The sequence below is a fragment of the Aquarana catesbeiana genome, linkage group LG10, assembly GCF_042186555.1.
Source record: "Aquarana catesbeiana isolate 2022-GZ linkage group LG10, ASM4218655v1, whole genome shotgun sequence".
NCBI lineage: Eukaryota > Metazoa > Chordata > Amphibia > Anura > Ranidae > Aquarana > Aquarana catesbeiana.
The window spans coordinates 24,229,109-24,247,484 of record NC_133333.1 but is presented as its reverse complement, the minus strand read 5'-3'; the positions used below and the strand labels follow the sequence as shown (position 1 = coordinate 24,247,484).

Here is an 18,376-nt window from a genome sequence, read left to right as displayed (position 1 = left end):
TAGAGGACATCACTAGGTCTAAAATAAGTATGTGATAAAACGTGAAGGAAGGAACCAGGAGAGGCAAATTATAAGCAGATTAACCACTTAAGGACCGGGCCTCTTTCTGAGATTTGTTGTTTACAAGTTAAAAACAGGTTTTTTTTTTTTGCTAGAAAATTACTTAGAACCCCCAAACATTATACATTTTTTTTTCTAACACCCTAGAGAATAAAATGGCGGTCGTTGCAATACTTTCTGTCACACCGTATTTGCGCAGCGGTCCTACAAGCGCACTTTTTTTGGGAAAAATACCATTTTTTTTAATTAAAAAATACGACAACAGTAAAGTTAGCCCAATTTTTTTTTTATATTGTGAAAGATAATGTTACGCCGAGTAAATTGATACCCAACATGTCACGCTTCAAAATTGCGCCCCGCTCGTGGAATGGCGACAAACTTTTACCCTTAAAAATCTCCATAGGCGACGTTTAAAAAAATCTACAGGTTGCATGTTTTATGTTACAAAGGAGGTCTAGACCTAGAATTATGAATTATTGCTCTCGCTCTACCGATCGCGGCGACACCTCACATGTGTGGTTTGAACAGCGTTTTCATATGCGGGCGCTACTCACGTATGCATTCGCTTCTGCACGCAAGCAAAAAAAAAAATGGCCCTTTAAGAGCTATGGGCGGAAGTGACGTTTTGACGTTGCTTCCGCCCTGCAATGATATGGAGAAGGGTGGGGGGCCATCTTCCCCTCACTCGTCTCCATACCCAGCAAGGACAAGGATCTCTCCGCCGCTACCTATGGCTCCGGTAAGCAGCGGAGGGCAGCGGAGGGCACCGGAGAGCGGCGGGAGGGGAGGGGCCCCTCTCCCGCCGCCAATAAAAGTGATCTTGCGTCGAATCTGCCGCAGAGACCACTATTATCGGAAACCGGACCGCCCGCTGAAGAAGAAGATACCGGTGGTTATGGCAGCTAGCTGCTGCCATAACTAAGATATCCCTCTTCAAAGTCAGGACGTATATCAGCATGCGGCGGTCCGGAAGTGGTTAAACTTAAGCTTTAAAGAATAACTCCACTTTTGTTAAGAAAAAGAATCCCCCGTTTGATTGTCTGTGTCCATGTGCAAAGCAAATCTGTATGGAAGTGATTTTATAATTATATAATCAATCAGCTGCTGCACCTGCAGGGCTCTAATGAGGAAAGTTGCAGGGTCTGCATCCCTTTTGGACGTGATTTCCCTTTGGGAGTATTTCACCAAAAAAATGCTATTTTTGTTGCAGGGGATGCTCAAAACCTGAATTGTATCTTAGTGCAGACTCCTGGGACAATCAGTGAGCCAATCACAAGCAAGAAATTACATTTCTGGGGGGGGTGTTCTGTACACTATGTGTGTACAGAGCACCTCCAGGTGGCCATATTGAATTTTACAGAAATTTACAGCACTGCAGATCGAAAAGGAAAGGGAATTTTTAATAACATTCAATTACAATTTGACTGTCGCAAATTGCTATTTTTCCCACTAAAGTTGAGTTACCTCTTTACTTTTCAGACTGAAAACATTCATTTTTTTTTTGCTTCATAAAGTTTTTTTTTTTTTTTTTGTTTCATAAAGTTTTTTTTGTTTTGTTTTTTGCAGATGTGATAAGTGTATAACACACACTTTAAATTTTATTAGTTGCAAAAATTTGTCAAAATGTTCAGCTCCATATCCATAGGAAAAAAAATATATATTCCAACAAATATTTCGAGCTGAAAATTATTGTAGTGTTTGAATCAGGGAGGTGCACATGTAAGGGGAGGGGTATCAAAAAAGGAGGCGGGGCAGAGCTTGTACTGTGGATCTGTATAACTCTCGTGTTACTTTATATACTGTTATTAGATATAATAATAAAGCCTAAATAGCTGTATGTCTGGAGCCGCCTTTCCATTGTTTTACTATTTTGGAGGAATGTCATAAAATTGGGCAGTTTTGATGTAAGCTATAAAGATAATATGTCATAAATCCGTCTGCGGTTCTTTGTTCTTGCCAGATGTCCAATGCTAATTAAGACCGGGAACACTCGTCTTAAAACCTTATAACTGAATCAAAACTCAGAATTGAAAATCAAATTTTTAGTCTCTCGCATTAGAATTCCTAGCTGTTCTCTTTTGATTTTTTTCCAAAAATAACCCGATACCGGCTGAGATAAACCATTTTATTCTGTAGCGTCGCGTTAAAAGCCAATCAGGAAAGAGACACCAAGCCAATGTGCCTGTACTGGCCGGAGAATTTGATTATATTGTGCTTTACCTGTTTTGCAGATGCGTGACAGATGAGCTGTTTAAGACGAGGGTATCATTATGGAAGCCATTTCTGCTCTAACCCAAGATCGTGTCTTATAAGGTTAAGGCTTTATTGATCGTTAACCAGAACATCAACCCAATATAATTGGCGGCGTGACATTGACTCAATATACAAGCCTTGGTAGAGATACGTCTGTGAATGTTCTCATTCATCCCAAGTCATAGTATGGCTAATATTAGTCATGGTCAAATGGACTTGTTCTAGATTGTTGAAGAGGTTTTGTTGCTAATCCAGGCGACTTCTTGTTTCTGATGAGTGTCAGGAACAACCCAAAGAGTTAAAGCCTCAAAGGTAACTCAATCACCTTAATCCAATCGTTGTAGGGTCATCTCATGTGTGAAGGCAGATGTTGATTTCCAAGAACGTGACAGGAGGTGTGAAAGTTTGTTAAGCAACACCAATTCTATTTCCACAATTCATGGCTTGGCCCAATATAGGAGGGCAAACTCTGCAGGTTGGACTCAACAACCTTCCTACACATTAAAAAGACGGGACATTCCTTTAAGGATGGTGAGGTGCACTTATGTCAAACTGGGATGACGATCCCTGAAGAAAGAAGGAGGCTTTGACACTATCTTGCGCTCACACAAAATGCTTCTTCAACATCTATATTGACCGTTAACCAGAATATTAACCCAATATAATTGGCGGTGAGACACTGACTCAATATACAAGCCTTCTTAGCGATATGTCTGTGAATGTTCTCATTTATTAAAGTCATAGTATAGCTAATATTAGTTAATTATGGTCAATTGAACTTGTTCTGGATTGTTGAAAAGGTTTTATTGCTAATCCAAGTGACTTTCTCGGTTCTAATGAGTGTCAGGATCATTCCCAAGAGTTAAAACCTCAAAGGTAACTCAATCACCTTATTTATATCATTGTAGGGTCATGTAATGTGTCAAGGCAGATGTTCATATGCAAGAACGTGACAGGAGGTGTGAAAGTTTGTTAAGCAACACCAATTCTAATTCCATAATTCATAGTTTGGCCCAATATTGGAGGGCAAACTCTACAGATTGCACTCAACAACCTTCCTACACATTAAAAAGACGGGACATTTCTTAAGGATAGTGAGGTGCAATTAGTGGACCTAAGAGGACAACTGGTTCACAAGAGGCATAAAAGCAGCTATTTACGTCAAACTGATATGATGATCTCTGAAGAAAGAAGGAGGCTTTGACACTATCTTGCGCTCACACAAAAAGCTTCTTCAACATCTATATTGACCGTTAACCAGAACATTAACCCAATATAATTGGCGCTGAGACACTGACTCAATATACAAGCCTTGTTAGCGATATGTCTGTGAATGTTCTCATTTGTCAAAGTCATAGTATAGCTAATATTAGTTAATCATGGTCAATTGAACTTGTTCTGGATTGTTTAGGAGGTTTTATTGCTAATCCAAGGGACTTTCTCGGTTCTAATGAGTGTCAGGATCATTCCCAAGAGTTAAAGCCTCAAAGGTAATTCAATCACCTTAATACAATCATTGTGGGGTCATGTAAACTGTCAAGGCAGATGTTGATATCCAAGAATGTGACGGGAGGTGAAAATTTTGTGAAGCCACCCTGTTCTATTTCCAGAATTCATGGCTTGGCCCAATATAGGAGGGCAAACTCTTCAGGTTGGACTCAGCAGTCACCCTACACATTAGGAAGAAGGGACATTGCATTCAGGATAGTGAGGCGCACTTAGGCCTGGTTCACACCTATGCATTTTTTAGTGCGTTTTCAGTTTTGCAGAAGCACACTACAGTCCATTTAACATGGTTTCATATGGAAGTAGTTCACATCTGTGCATTTTATGGAAAGGGCCAGGGACTTTTTTCTGTTTTTTTGTTCCATAGACTTCAATGGATGAAAAGCATGTATTGAAAAACGCAAAGCGCACCTGCAATATGCAAACTGCAACCTGCATAAGTGTGAATCAGGCCTTAGTGGACCTAAGATGACAGCTGGTCCACAAGAGGCATAAAAGCAGCTATTTACGTCAAATTGGGATGACCATCCCTGAAGGAAGATGAGGGCTTTGACACTATTTTTCGCTCACACAAAATGCTTCTGTCATGGAACGTCCCACACTCTGCTTGAGTGCTTAGGTCAGTATACCACTTCCTTGTAGTCTGGTTACAGATATCAGATATTCCAACCGCTCTGAGCACAAAACAAGGCGACATTTGCTTAGATGCTAACATGGACTAACTTTATATGAACCAGAATACAGTCTTATATACAGGAGAAGATGAGGTTCCCCCCTCCTGCTCATATTACTCTAACAATACAAATGTAACCTAATTAACATAATTAACATGAGCTAGTTTACTAAATCATTTACCCAGACCAGATGACTCAGAGACATGACCTGTAGGACACAGACTTGTGGGCACCGAGCTTCACACAGTAACAGAGTTAATTATCATAAGTACAACCACAGGACATTTTCTCACAATAGCAGAAGCTCCAATAGGTGTCAGCCAGTCTCCTACATTGTATAGAGGACAATGTGATCAGGTCACTCAATTAACATGTTGAGTTCAGAATCAATCAAACCAAGAATAGTCTCTACATACATCCTGGGAGATATTGTGGACAAATATTACTGTCCCATTTTAAGTAGTCCAAGATATATTTTCTCACTCACCCTGTGCCAGTATGGCACAGGGTGACTTAGACATAAGAGATGTATGGGGAGCTGAAATAAGGGCATCCCCTACTTAACAAGAGATTCTGAGTTCCACAGGCCCTCCCGTCACAGCTTCTTTAACATTTAATCTGACCGTTAACCAGAACATCAACCCAATATACTTGGTGGTGTGACACTGACTCAATATACAAGCCTTGGTAAATATATACTATATTGCCAGAAGTTTTGGGACACCTGCCTTTACACGCACATGGAATTAACTTTAATGGCATCCCAGTCTTAGTCTGTAGGGTTTATTATTGAGTTGGCCCACCCTTTGCAGCTATATTATCTTCAACTCTTCTGGGAAGGCTGTCCACAAGGTTTAGGAGTGTGTCTATGGGAATGTTTGACCATTCTTCCAGAAAGCATTTGTAAGGTCAGGCACTGATGTTGAACAAGAAGGCCTGTTTAGCATTCTCCGCTCTAATTCATCCCAAGTGTGATTTATCAGGTTGAGGTCAGGACTCAGTGCAGGCCAGTCAAGTTTCTCCACACCAAACTCGCTCATCCTTGTCTTTATGAACCTTGCGTTATGCACAGGTCCAAATCATTTGGTGGAGGGGGGATTATGGTGTGGGGTTGTTTTTCTGGGGTTGGACTTTTCACCTTAGTTCCAGTGAAGGGAACTCTTAAAACATCAGCATACCAAGACATTTTGGAAAATGTCATGCTCCCAACTTTGTGGGAACTGTTTGGGGAAGGCCCCATCCTGTTCCAACATGACTGTGCACCAGTGCACAAAGCAAGGTCCATAAAGACATGGATAAGTGAGTATGGTGTGGAGGAACTTGACTGGCCTGCACAGTCCTGATATCAACCCGATAGAACACCTTTGGGATGAATTAGAGCGGAGACTGCGAGCCAAGCCTTCTCGTCCAACATCAGTGCCTGACCTCACAAATGCACTTCTGGAAGAATGGTCTACAATTCCCATAGACACACTCCTAAACCTTGTGGACAGCCTTCCCAGAAGAGTTGAAGCTGTTATAGCTGTAAAGGGTGGGCCAACTCAATATTAAACCCTACGGACTAAGACTGTCTTTAAAGTTCATGTGTGTATAAAGGCAGGCATCACAATACTTTTGACAATATGTTGTATGTCTGTAAAGGTAACACATTCAATTTAGTCATAGTATTGCTAATAGTAATTAGTCATGGTCAACTGATCTTGTTCTGGATTGTTGAAGACGTTTTGCTGCCAACCCAAGGGCCGTCTTTGGATCCAATGAATGTCAGGAACATCCTTGAGAATTAAAGCCTCATGGGTAACTCAGTCACCTTAATCCAATCATTGTAGGGTCATGTAATGTGTCAAGGCAAATGTTGATTTCCAAGAACATGACAGGAGGTGTGAAAGTTTTTTAAGCCCAGACCCCCCCCCCCGTTCTGTTTCCACAATTCATGGCTTGGCCCAATATAGGAGGGAAAACTCTGCAGGTTGGACTCAACAATCTTCCAACATATTAAGAAGAAGAGACGTTCCTATAAGGAAAGTGAGGTGAACATTTTGGACATGAATAAGAAATGGATGGAAAAAAAGATGAAAACAAGTAATTTAATAAACAATGCAATTATTTGTAATACAATATGCTTTCGCAAAATGAATGCCATTTAATTAGGGTTTACATCTACTATAAGGTAGACACGAACACAAAAAAAAACTACGATTTAAAATTCTGACAGTTGTTTCCTTAGTTACATAAGCATATTTATTTTTTTATTTTGCATGTTCCTAGAGCACCAACATATATAGTCCTTCCCCTAGGACAGTTTACTGTCACTGCCACAATCACACATACTCCAAGGCCACTGAGTTTAGATGCTAATAAATCCACTAGACTTTTTGTATTGTTGAGGGAACCCCAAAACACCCAGGTGAAAACTCACACAAAGAAAATTCAAACATATCAACTGGTACAGACATGGTTTTTGGTCATAGCTAAATACGAGGCTAATAACCCATCATGTGCCCTGCCATGCCCATTTGAAAATATGCATGACCCAAGAAGAAGTTACCATGTTCCTAGACAATTTAGGAGCCACCGCTTCCAATGGCAATAGGCACTGTAAACATAGCAGTGTTACAATGTAACTCTCCGAAAGGTAGATAAATGCATGTCAACATCACTAAACAAATAAATAAGTTAAAGGTTAATCTTTGGAACTATATATCTGGCTGTCAGAAATTTGTGGTTTTCCCATTTGAATGCTCTGCTGGTTCATGATTTTATGTGGAGCTGGTCTAGGGTGGCAAATGTTTAGTTTAATCAAGCAGCACTTGCATGAGTTCTGGACAGCGGTGGAGGAGAAGTAGAAGATGACGGGGTCCAAGCTAGCATTAAACGTGCTCAGAAGCAAGGCCTTCTCTCTCCACTTGAGGTTCTTCTTCTGAAAAAATCCCACCACATGAGAGACGTTGTAGGGGGCAAAACACACAGCAAACACACTCAGGGTGGTAAGGACCAGCCCAATGGCTCGTTGCTTCTTCTCACGGTGGATGTGCGTAGAAGATATGAGGATCTTGATGAAACTTCCATAACAGAAACAGGTGATGAGAAAAGGCAAGCAGAACAAGAGGAGTCCCAACTCAAGACGGAACGGGAGCAGAACTTCCATCTGCTCTTTCGTGAAGTTGTCATAGCAGATGAGTTTGTTGCTGGCATTGGAAGCCTGGTGGTACTCGGTGACATAGACGATGCTACAATGAGCAAACGAGCAGATCCACAGAAAACCACTGACTGCGGCTGCATAGCTAGGCTTGCGGTAGAGTTTGTACTGGAGGGGAAAGGCTACACCAAGGTACCGTTCTACACTGACAGCTGTGAGGAACAAGGTGCTGGAGTAGATGGTGCTGAAATAGAATAGTCCACTGAGTGGGCAGAGGAATGAAGGCATTGTCCATTGGCCTTGTAAGATTTCTGTTACCTTGAAAGGCAAGAAAACCAAGAATGACAGGTCTGATATCGTCAGGTTGAAGAGAAGGATTGCGTTCGGCGTGGCCTTAACACGCAGTTTACGAATGAAGGCATGGAGTGCAAGAAGGTTGGCTGGAAAGCCTGTCAGAAGAGTTATAATATATATAGCTAGGTATAAATATTTCTCTTCCGGTAGTGGTGCCATTGTGTCTTCATGTCCTCTAGGGATAAAAACAGACAGTTAATTTGATTAGCAAGGTTAAAACACATGTTGTCAAAGTTATTTCAAGAATGGCCCAAGATGCCCACCAAATGTTTTTCACAGTAGCCTAAAAACCAAGTTCTCCCCTTCATTCCCACCATAGTCATTATATAAAAAATAAGCACTTGTGCCAATATACCACCTACTGTGCAGCAACTATCTCAAATCAGTAAACTTAATTGCAAATAACACAAAATATTTTCATGCTAGACAGCAGTGCTTGCAGAAATAAACATAATTAATACTAATTAATGTGAAATATAAATTGAGTGTTCAATCCAGTAGATTAATAAGTGCTCAGTCCAAAGTAATATATTCAAAAATGTTATTAACGACAGTGTCCATCCTTGTAAAAGTGAAGAAGATGCTTGTGTCTTGATACCAGAAAAATGCCCCCGGTAATGCCATGTCACCACGTGCTCATATAAAAAAAAAAAAACACCACTACGTTGGTGCCTGGGTTGAATATCATCTCCTCGTGATTAGGTGGATCAGTGGTCCAATGGCTCAGATGATAGAGATCCAAAGTCCGAAAGAAAAGAGAAGAGGGATCCTCTCATAGTGTAAAAATGCTTATTTATTGATAAAAAAAGGTTCACTCCCAAAGCAAACACTTAAAAACATACATAACGTGTGTGCCTAATATGTCCAGTCCTTCTCTCTTCTTTCAACATTTTTTGATCTCTATCATCTGAGCCATTGGACCACTGATCCACCTAACCATGAGGAGAGGATATTTAGCCCAGGCACCAACCTAGAGTCATAATCTGATTATTTGCCACCATTGTCATTGCCTAGCTTCCTTTGGTTCCTAAGGAAGTCCATAGCTTAGTCCTTTGTTTTTTCTTTATTCAACCAGTGGGTTGAAGGAAAAAAAATTACTAGATTCCCCCATCTTTACATTCGAGGTGGATGGGGGAATCCTCCCAGCTGAGCTATTGTATTCTGACAGTGGGGAAATATCCCCACCATAATAAATTATGGATCAGCGCTTTTCGAGCGAGAAAAATCTGACTGGGCGGTTGTACAGAAGTTGATCAGTAGATTGACTTCTGTACAACCTCCCTGCCCATACATGGATATAAATTTGTCCGGTCCCTGCTGAATGGGCCGAATTTTGATCATTTATAGATGGCTTAAGTCTACATGGCTTTAACTACCACAAGGAAAAGATCAGTTTATCACCTGCAGTAATAAGCGTTCATGGACAGTAATGAACATTTGCCTTGGACACCAAGGATGGGATTAGATGACTTCCCATCCTGTTCTTGGACAATCAACATCTACCTTGACATATCCCATATTGATTGGATGAAGGTGTCTATGCTACCTCTGTAGATATAAATGTTGGGGTATATTCCCAACGCTCATTAGAACTGAAGATGAGCCTTGGAGGAGTTACGAAATGTCTTCAACATGACAGAACAAGTCCTGTTGATTGTGACTAACTACTAATAACTATAGTAGTCCTGTTCTTGGACAATCAACATATGGCTTGATATATGCCTTGGAGATTGGATTAAGGTATCAGCGTTACCTATGTGGATATAAATGTTGGGGTATATTCCCGACACTCATTAGAACTGAAAATGTGGCTTGGAGAAGTTACGAAATGTCTTCAACATGACAGCCCTGTTGATTGTGACTTGATATATGCCTTGGAGATTGGATTAAGGCATTAGTGTTACCTATGTGGATATAAATGTTGGGGTTCCTGAGACTCAATAGAACCGAAGAAGTGATTTGAAGAAGCTACAAACCTTACAGAACAAGTCCAGTTAATTTAGATTAACTACTACTAGATATACTAACAAATTGGGAATATGTGGGAGGAAATATGAATCATAACAGTGGAAATGGATAAGGTACAAGCAGTTATTTTATTATGAGAAGTGTGCTCTTATATACTAGCTCGCCATCTTTGCTGTAGGTTTATATAACATGATCATTTTTGATGTGCGGTTTTGAAAATATTTTTGGAACCGTCAAGGATCTTCACAAGTTTTGTGGCTTCCTTCCTCAGAATATACAAGATTTGCTCAAAGGGAAGCCACTCAAGTAGGGAAGGATGTTCGTGTTATGTACGTAGCCCCCAAGCCAATGAGTCTTACACAACCTTCCTTTAATAAAGTGCACCTTCATCTAGTGGTTCCTCCTCAGTGATGGCCATATTGTATACAGTCCAATTTTTATGAAATTTCTTCACTGAAAACTGTTATGGAGATGATGCTACAGTATGTGCGTGGCTGTCATTCTGATCCTCTGGTTCCTCTACTCCTTGTTGACCTGGAAGAATTCAACTGGGGAAGTCAGGACCCCAATGCTGCATATTTGTTCTGGGTCAGAGGCCCCTTAGGTAGTGAATTTGTTGAATCACCATGACAGGATGGAAACATGTCAGAAACAGCAGCATAGATACAGTATGTCTCCATACTGCTGGTGGCCTGGAATAAACATGGAGGTTGGAGATTTCAACATTGGTGGCTACCAGGGCTGCTGTTAGAAATCATATTTTTTTTTAGGATTTTTTTTTTAGTGCCCTTTTGGGGGCCTTTGGTGAAATATGGGTCTAAACTGACCCCTGATGTCTCACATTTGAGACAGAGAAATGGACCAAGGACACAGATTCATCAATGCTTCAGTGATGAATGGACACAAGAGCGATCAGTACTGATTGCTTACTGTGTTCCTTCAGGAAAAGAAGGGGCCGGTAAATATGGTATATATACCGGTCCCCTCCCCACTCTCCCTCCTAAAACCGATCCCCTGTGTGCCTGGAGAGGAGGGAAACCAGAAGTGCTTTAGGGAAGGGGGGCACATAGAGGGTCCCAGACAGCACGTGGAAGGGGGGCGTAGATTTAAAAACCGGTCCCCCTGCAACGCAGCTGGAGGGAGAAAGAAGGGTTGGCGGGGGGGGGGATCCACAAGAGTCATAAGTATCAGCAATAAGGCAGTGAAGCCAGTCCTCCTGCTGGTCGGATGCCTGTGCCCCCTTTTTGAACTGATTAGGCTCGGGCCCAGTACAGGAGGGTTGGCTGTACTGCCTTATCGGCTGCCCTGGTGGCTACACATGTCTTCCAGGTTACTGACTCCCTAATGCTAGAAGATGAGCATGACAGAGAGCTAGCAAAGTTATCATTGCCAGTGCAGATACTTCTGTCAGAACAGGTCCCCTTTAATCTCATGGATCCTCAGTCGAACTTCTCAGGATGTTCACAGAAATAGCGATAGTGAAAGCACACAATGAACTGAACTGTGTAAACAAGGCTAAGTCCCGGGAGGCTCATTAGAATAAGTAATAAGCATTCTCGGTGGAGATTCTCTTCCGCTGGATGATTCCGCTCTTTGTGTATTCGTCTGAAATCTGAATTGTGTTCTGGAATTCTACAATCTACAGTAAAAATGTCCCATTGCTTACTCTGTGCTTTCACATTTGGAACGGTTGGCAGGCTCTTGTACGTATTCGTGCCAGTATTATATTCTGAAAACTTTATGTTGAATTTCTCACAAGCCAAATTATTTTTTTCCGGTGAAGAGAACGCACACTGCTATTGTTGGGGCAACTTGTGTAATTTTGACAGTACTCACACCCTACAAAAGTAAATGATGGGACCTGCAACATGATATCTAAGCCAGCCTTTCTCCAACGGGGTTCCTTCAGAGGTTGCTAGGGGGTTCCTTGAGAAATTAGTTATTTCTGCCTCCCAGATACATAACCACCAACACCAATGACCTTTTCAGCTATCTGTAGGGGGGGGGGTGTTCTTCCCACTGATGTAATGGGGCCCTTCTGCCAATGACCACCACTGTAAGGGGGCCCTTCTGCCAATGACCACCACTGTAAGGGGGCCCTTCTGCCAATGAACACCACTGTAAGGGGGACCTTCTGCCAATGACCACCACTGTAATGGCTGTAATGGGGCCCTTCTGCCAATGATCGCCAATGTAAAGGGGACATTTTTCCCACTGACCACCAATGTAATGGGGCCCTTCTGCCAACGACCACCATTGTGAGGGGGCCCTTAGGCCATTGACATCAATGTAAGCATCCTTTTGTCATTGACTACCATTGCAGGGGAATCCTTCTGCCAATGATAATCATTGTAAGGGGGGTCCTTCTGCCAATGATCACCAATGTAGAGGGGCCTTTTGGCAATGACCACCATTGTAAGGGCGCCCTTCTTCCAATGACATCCATTGTAAGAGGGCCTTCCTGCTAATGACCACCACGGTAAAGGGCCTTCCTGCTAATGACCACCAAGGTAAAGGGCCTTCCTGCCACTGACCTCCACTGTAAAGGGACCCTTCTACCAATGATCACCAATGTAAGTGGGGCATTTTCCCACAGACCACCATTGTAATATGGCCCGTCTGCTAAGGATCACCATTGTAATGGGGGCCCTTATGCCATTGACATCGATGTAAGGGGTCCTTCTGTCATTGACCCCCACTGTAAGGGAGCCCTTCTGCCAATGACAACCATTGTAAGAGGGGGTCCTTCTGCCAATGACCACCAATGTAAGGGAGCCCTTCTGCCAATGAACACCAATGTAAGTGGGCCTTCTTCCAATGACCACTACTGCAAGAGGGCCTTCCTGCCAGTGACTACCACTGTAAGAGGGCCTTCTGCCAACGATCACCAATGTAAGGGGCCTTTTGGCAATGACCACCATTGTAAGGGCGCCCTTCTTCCAATGACATCCATTGTAAGAGGGCCTTCCTGCTAATGACCACCACGGTAAAGGGCCTTCCTGCTAATGACCACCAAGGTAAAGGGCCTTCCTGCCACTGACCTCCACTGTAAAGGGACCCTTCTACCAATGATCACCAATGTAAGTGGGGCATTTTCCCACAGACCACCATTGTAATATGGCCCGTCTGCTAAGGATCACCATTGTAATGGGGGCCCTTATGCCATTGACATCGATGTAAGGGGTCCTTCTGTCATTGACCCCCACTGTAAGGGAGCCCTTCTGCCAATGACAACCATTGTAAGAGGGGGTCCTTCTGCCAATGACCACCAATGTAAGGGAGCCCTTCTGCCAATGAACACCAATGTAAGTGGGCCTTCTTCCAATGACCACTACTGCAAGAGGGCCTTCCTGCCAGTGACTACCACTGTAAGAGGGCCTTCTGCCAACGATCACCAATGTAAGGGGGGCATTTTTCTCACTGACCACCAATGTAATGAGGCCCTTCTGCCAATGACTACCATTGCAAGGGGCCCTGATGCCATTGACATCAATGTAAGGAGTCCTTCTGTCACTGAACACAATTGTGAGGGAGCCCTTCTGCCAACAGCAACCCTTGTAGGAGGGGTCCTTCTGCCAATACCCACAACTGTAAGCGAGCCCACCCGCCAGTGACCCCCAATGTGAGGGGCTCCATTTCCCAATGACCACCGTTGTAAGGTGGCCCTTCTGCCAATGACCACCAATGTAATGGGGCTCTTCTGCCAATGACCACCAATGCAATGGGGCTCTTCTGTCAATGACCACCATTGTAAGGGGCCCTTATGCCATTGACATCAATGTACGGAGTCCTGTTATCGAACACCACTGTAAGGGAGTCCTTCTGCCAATGGCAGCCATTGTAGGGGGGATCCTTCTGCCAATACCCACAACTGTAAGGAGGCCCTTTTGCCAGTGACACCCAATGAGAGGGGGTCCTTTTCCCAATGACCATCATTGTAAGGGGGCCCTTCTTACAGGTCTTGCCCGTCCCCCAGCTTGTGATTGGAGAGTGAAAGGAGAAGCGGCACACTGATAAGCTTTTCTCTCTGTCACTCTGCCCTCATTTCCTATCAGCCCACTCCTTGAAATGCAGCACTACTGATTAGATCCTTATGCTGCTTCTCCTTCTTTCAGTCTGAGCTCTGCTGTACAGAGACTGCAAGAGGCTGATACCAAGTCAAATTCATGAACTTACACTGCTTGCATTAAAAACATACATTTAATGATGTATTAATAAACAAAAAGCTGCATTAATTTGAGTCTTTTATATCTGCCTGAAGTTCATGCAAATCCAATCACTAAAATCTCATATAATGTATAAAATTAGTCATTTTCAATATAAACACTTTTATAAAAATAATATCAGTTGATCCTGCCATGAAGGTCCTTATTCAGGCTCTTCCTGTTATAGAGTGACAACGCTTTGTCCCTGTTTCTTAATTGTATTCCTGCGCTGTCACCCTGTTACACTGGCATTTGATGGAGAATACAAGTGGTTGTTTTACCACACATTGCGTGGAGATGGTCCATTGTTGCCACCATCGGCAATCCTACCCTGAGAAATGCCATGTAGACATTGCTGGATTGCCTATAAAACAGGAAATTGCTGGAAATGGCTGTACAGAGGCTGCAGCAGATTAGCAACATTGAGTTGTAACAGAGAAAAAAAAAAAAAGGTGAAAGCGGTATTTTATTTAGACAATGTCAGTGGTTTATGATATACAGTGTTTAAGCAAACAAAATGTAATTCATTTAAGGTTATAATCCACTTTAAACATAAATGGTCTCCGGATATGGTGTTATTGTGTGAATTCTCATTACATAAAATGAGAGGCCCCGTCTGCATACAGTGCATTGTATATATATATATATTTATAAATATTAGACTGAGCCTTTGGTCGCAGGAAACGATATAAAACAGCACTGTTGCAGGAAACAAGGCACCGTGGGGCCCTCGGGCATGCCTTTGTTATTACAGAGTGTGCCAGCAAAGTACATCCATAGCCCCTGGAGTGCCCAGTACCACCCATACACCCCCTTCACTTTTCATGGAAAGGGCTGTGTAGGATCGGGCACACTGGAACTAAAAAGTACTGTATGCGCCGTGATCAAGGCTAAAGTCGCCAAAACATATTAGCAGTTTTAAAGAAAAAGTGTGTCACCGGCGCAAAAATAAAAAAATAGTGCGTATTTGTTACAAGATACATAGGCGTGCGCACAGGGTGTGCCGGGTGTGCCCAGGCACACCCTAATCCCGCCATGCGCATTAGTGTTATTGTTCTGTGTAGCAACAGGAACATGGGAAAGATCTCCCTCTTACCAGCTCTGCCATGAGAGAAGTGTTTATCCCTTTCTCTTTCACTGTGCCAGCAGGGAGATCAATGTGCCGGGGTCATATATATGTAGATACATACACATGCATGTACGTTTGAGCTTAAGGGTGCACACCCTAATGCATTAGGCTGCGCACACCTATGACAAGATATTAAAAATTAGATCTGCTGCGGTTGGAAGTCCCCTTCCAATATTAGGGGGGTAAATAGTATTATAATAAAAGTGTAATGCCGCGTACACACGACCGGTTTTGCCGTCGGAATAAACTCCGAAGGTTTCTCCGATGGAACTCCGACGGAATTCCGTTCACGCGGTCTGGTTTGCTTTTCCTGAACCATATTTCAATAAAGGTATTCCAGAGAGGCCGGTGTTCTATCAGAAAGCCGCTACCCATCAGAAAATGCAACGGAAGTGACGTTCTGTCTCGGCCATCTTGGTACACCCCGCACTCGTCCGCACTAAGCCTACAGTCAGAAGGCGGCAAGGGGACATCTTTTTACACCCACCAAAGTCTTGCATTTCTCACCTATTTTTACCAGTAAACTGAGCTTATATAGTAAAATGCAGTATTTTTAAATCCGTTACACTGTTTTGATGTTGAATCCTAAAAGCAGCGGTGTTCTGTCAGATTAGCAAAACCTGTGAGATCAGCAGGCTTGCCAATGGGCAGGGGTTTTCTTGGATCCCTTGGCCTGCTTGGAGAACTTATATATTTGGGTGGAGTCAGGTGATCGGGGTTCTGTGCCACCTGGATGGCTGTGGCGAATTGCCCGGGCTGCTAGGCCGGAGATAGGGCCTATCCCGGGCACATCTGGCTGTTAGGCTGTATGAGGGCCTATCCAGAAGCAAGAGAACATTGCAGGGTTGGGATTGCGGCTTGCAGTCCAACCAAAAGTGACGGTTCTGCCGGCCGGAGAACCTGTCGTGGTCGAAGGTAGAGGGGAAGTAAGTCCCAGTAAGGGACTATCCGCCTTATTACCAGGGACCACAGCGAGTAACTGAAGCAAGTCCTGGAGCAGTATTCTCACCAACCGGGCAACCGGGGATGGTGAAGAATCTGGAAACTTCAGTGGGTATCAAGCCAGCGGAGGTGACGCTTGCAGAGCAGCCTTGTGTGTCAAGCCAGGCACCGAGCAGGCCAGTGGGGGTGAAGCTTGAGAGGTATCTGGAGTGCCAAGCTAGGGACCCAGCAGAAAGCTGGGGGTGACACTTGAGGAAGATACCACCGTGAAGATTGAAGGAGCTCAATGGATTCAGTGGCAGTGAATCAGAGGATCTAGTGAGAGACCGGGAGCTCAGTGGGCTGAAGAACTACAAGGAGTGATTGTAGTGGAAGTGAAGGAGCTGTTAAGCTTTGTGTTAGGAACTGTTAAAGACTGTTGCCATAGGAGACAGCATTCCTACACATGCAGATGTGGCGTCTTGCCGGATGCCTTTCCCTGCATGGCTGTCCACCCGTTGAAGTCTCTGAGTCTGCCGATTAATCTTGTAACTACCTAAGGGTGTCCTGGCCCTAACCCCCCCCCCCCCAATAAGTTTGTTAAGAGAAATAAACTTTCTTTTGCATTCAAGAAGTGTCTGGCATCCAATAACTTTAACTACTCTACACCGACCATCCCTCACAACCCACCACATACAGGATGTCAGCTATCCCCGGCCCTGGAGGTTCTTATTGGATCAAAGGAGGCCTAGGACCTTGCTACATTTGTTTGAGCTGTACTTAGAGTTGCCACCTCATCCCTTTAAACCCAAACACATATGAATTACACAGGTTCTGAGGCTAATTTAATGCCGATAAAGCACAGAGTGAGTTTAATTACCACCTAAATCAGCCACAGATCCTGTGTAATTAATATGTGTTCGGGTTTAAAGGGATGAGGTGGCAACTCTAGCTGTACTATATGCTCTGGCAGACATTTTTGCTCATTTTAGCCTGCAAGCTTTTCTTCCTTTTTTTACACTGCTGTGCAGTAATAGCACTCTACTGTTCCTCTGTCAATGCAAGACCATTGAGGTCTGACTGACTGATGACAGTGAGGTCTGATTGATTGAGGATAGTGAGGTCTGACTGACTGAAGACGGTGAGGTCTGACTGACTGAGGATATTGAGGTCTAAGTGAAGATAGTGAGGTCTGACTGACTGAAGATGGTGAGGTCTGACTGACTCAACGTAGTGAGGTCTGAGTGACTGAAGACAGTGAGGTCTGACTGAATGAAAATAGTGAGGTCTGAGTGACTGCAGACATTGGAGTCTGACTACAGGTAGTAACATCTGATTGACTGGAGATAGTGATGTCTGACTGACTGAAGATAGTAAATTGTGACTGACTGAATATAGTGAGGTCTGACTGATTGAAGACATTGAGGTTTGACTGACTGGTTGAAGCTATGAGGTCTGACTGATGGAATATAGTGAGGTCTGACTGACTGAAGAAATTGAGGTCTGAGTGACTGAAGATAGTGAATTGTGACTGACTGAAAATAGTGAGGTCTGACTGACTAAAGACATTGAGGTGTGACTATTTGACAATAGTGAGGTCTGACTGACTGAATATAGTGAGGTCTGACTGAATATAGTGAGGTCTGACTGAAGATAGTGAGGTCTGACTGAATATAGTGAGGTCTGACTGAAGATAGTGAGGTCTGACTGAAGATAGTGAATTGTGACTGACTGAATATAGTGAGGTCTGACTGGCTGAGTATAGTGAGGTCTGACTGGCTGAATATAGCGAGGTCTGACTGGCTGAATATAGCGAGGTCTGACTGAAGATAGTGAATTGTGACTGGCTGAATATAGCGAGGTCTGACTGGCTGAATATAGCGAGGTCTGACTGAAGATAGTGAATTGTGACTGGCTGAATATAGCGAGGTCTGACTTGCTGAATATAGTGATGTCTGACTGGCTGAATATAGTGAGGTCTGACTGGCTGAATATAGTGAGGCCTGACTGGCTGAATATAGTGAGGTCTGACTTGCTGAATATAGTGAGGTCTGACTAGTTGAATATAGTGAGGTCTGACTTGCTGAATATAGTGAGGTCTGACTAGTTGAATATAGTGAGGTCTGACTGGCTGAATATAGTGAGGTCTGACTTGCTGAATATAGTG

The 18,376-nt window shown here is 43.3% G+C and overlaps 1 protein-coding gene across 1 annotated transcript in view; it reads right to left on the bottom strand.

The window, feature by feature from the left end:
* Positions 1 to 6,626: 6,626 nt before the first annotated feature.
* LOC141109954 (free fatty acid receptor 2-like) overlaps positions 6,627 to 18,376 on the bottom strand; it is a 61,849-nt gene continuing 50,099 nt past the window's right edge. Inside the window, exon 2 of the mRNA XM_073601208.1 lies at positions 6,627 to 8,161. Coding sequence (XP_073457309.1) covers positions 7,177 to 8,145 — 969 coding nt within the window. The 5' untranslated portion in view covers positions 8,146 to 8,161 and the 3' untranslated portion in view covers positions 6,627 to 7,176. The remainder of the gene's footprint in view (positions 8,162 to 18,376) is intronic.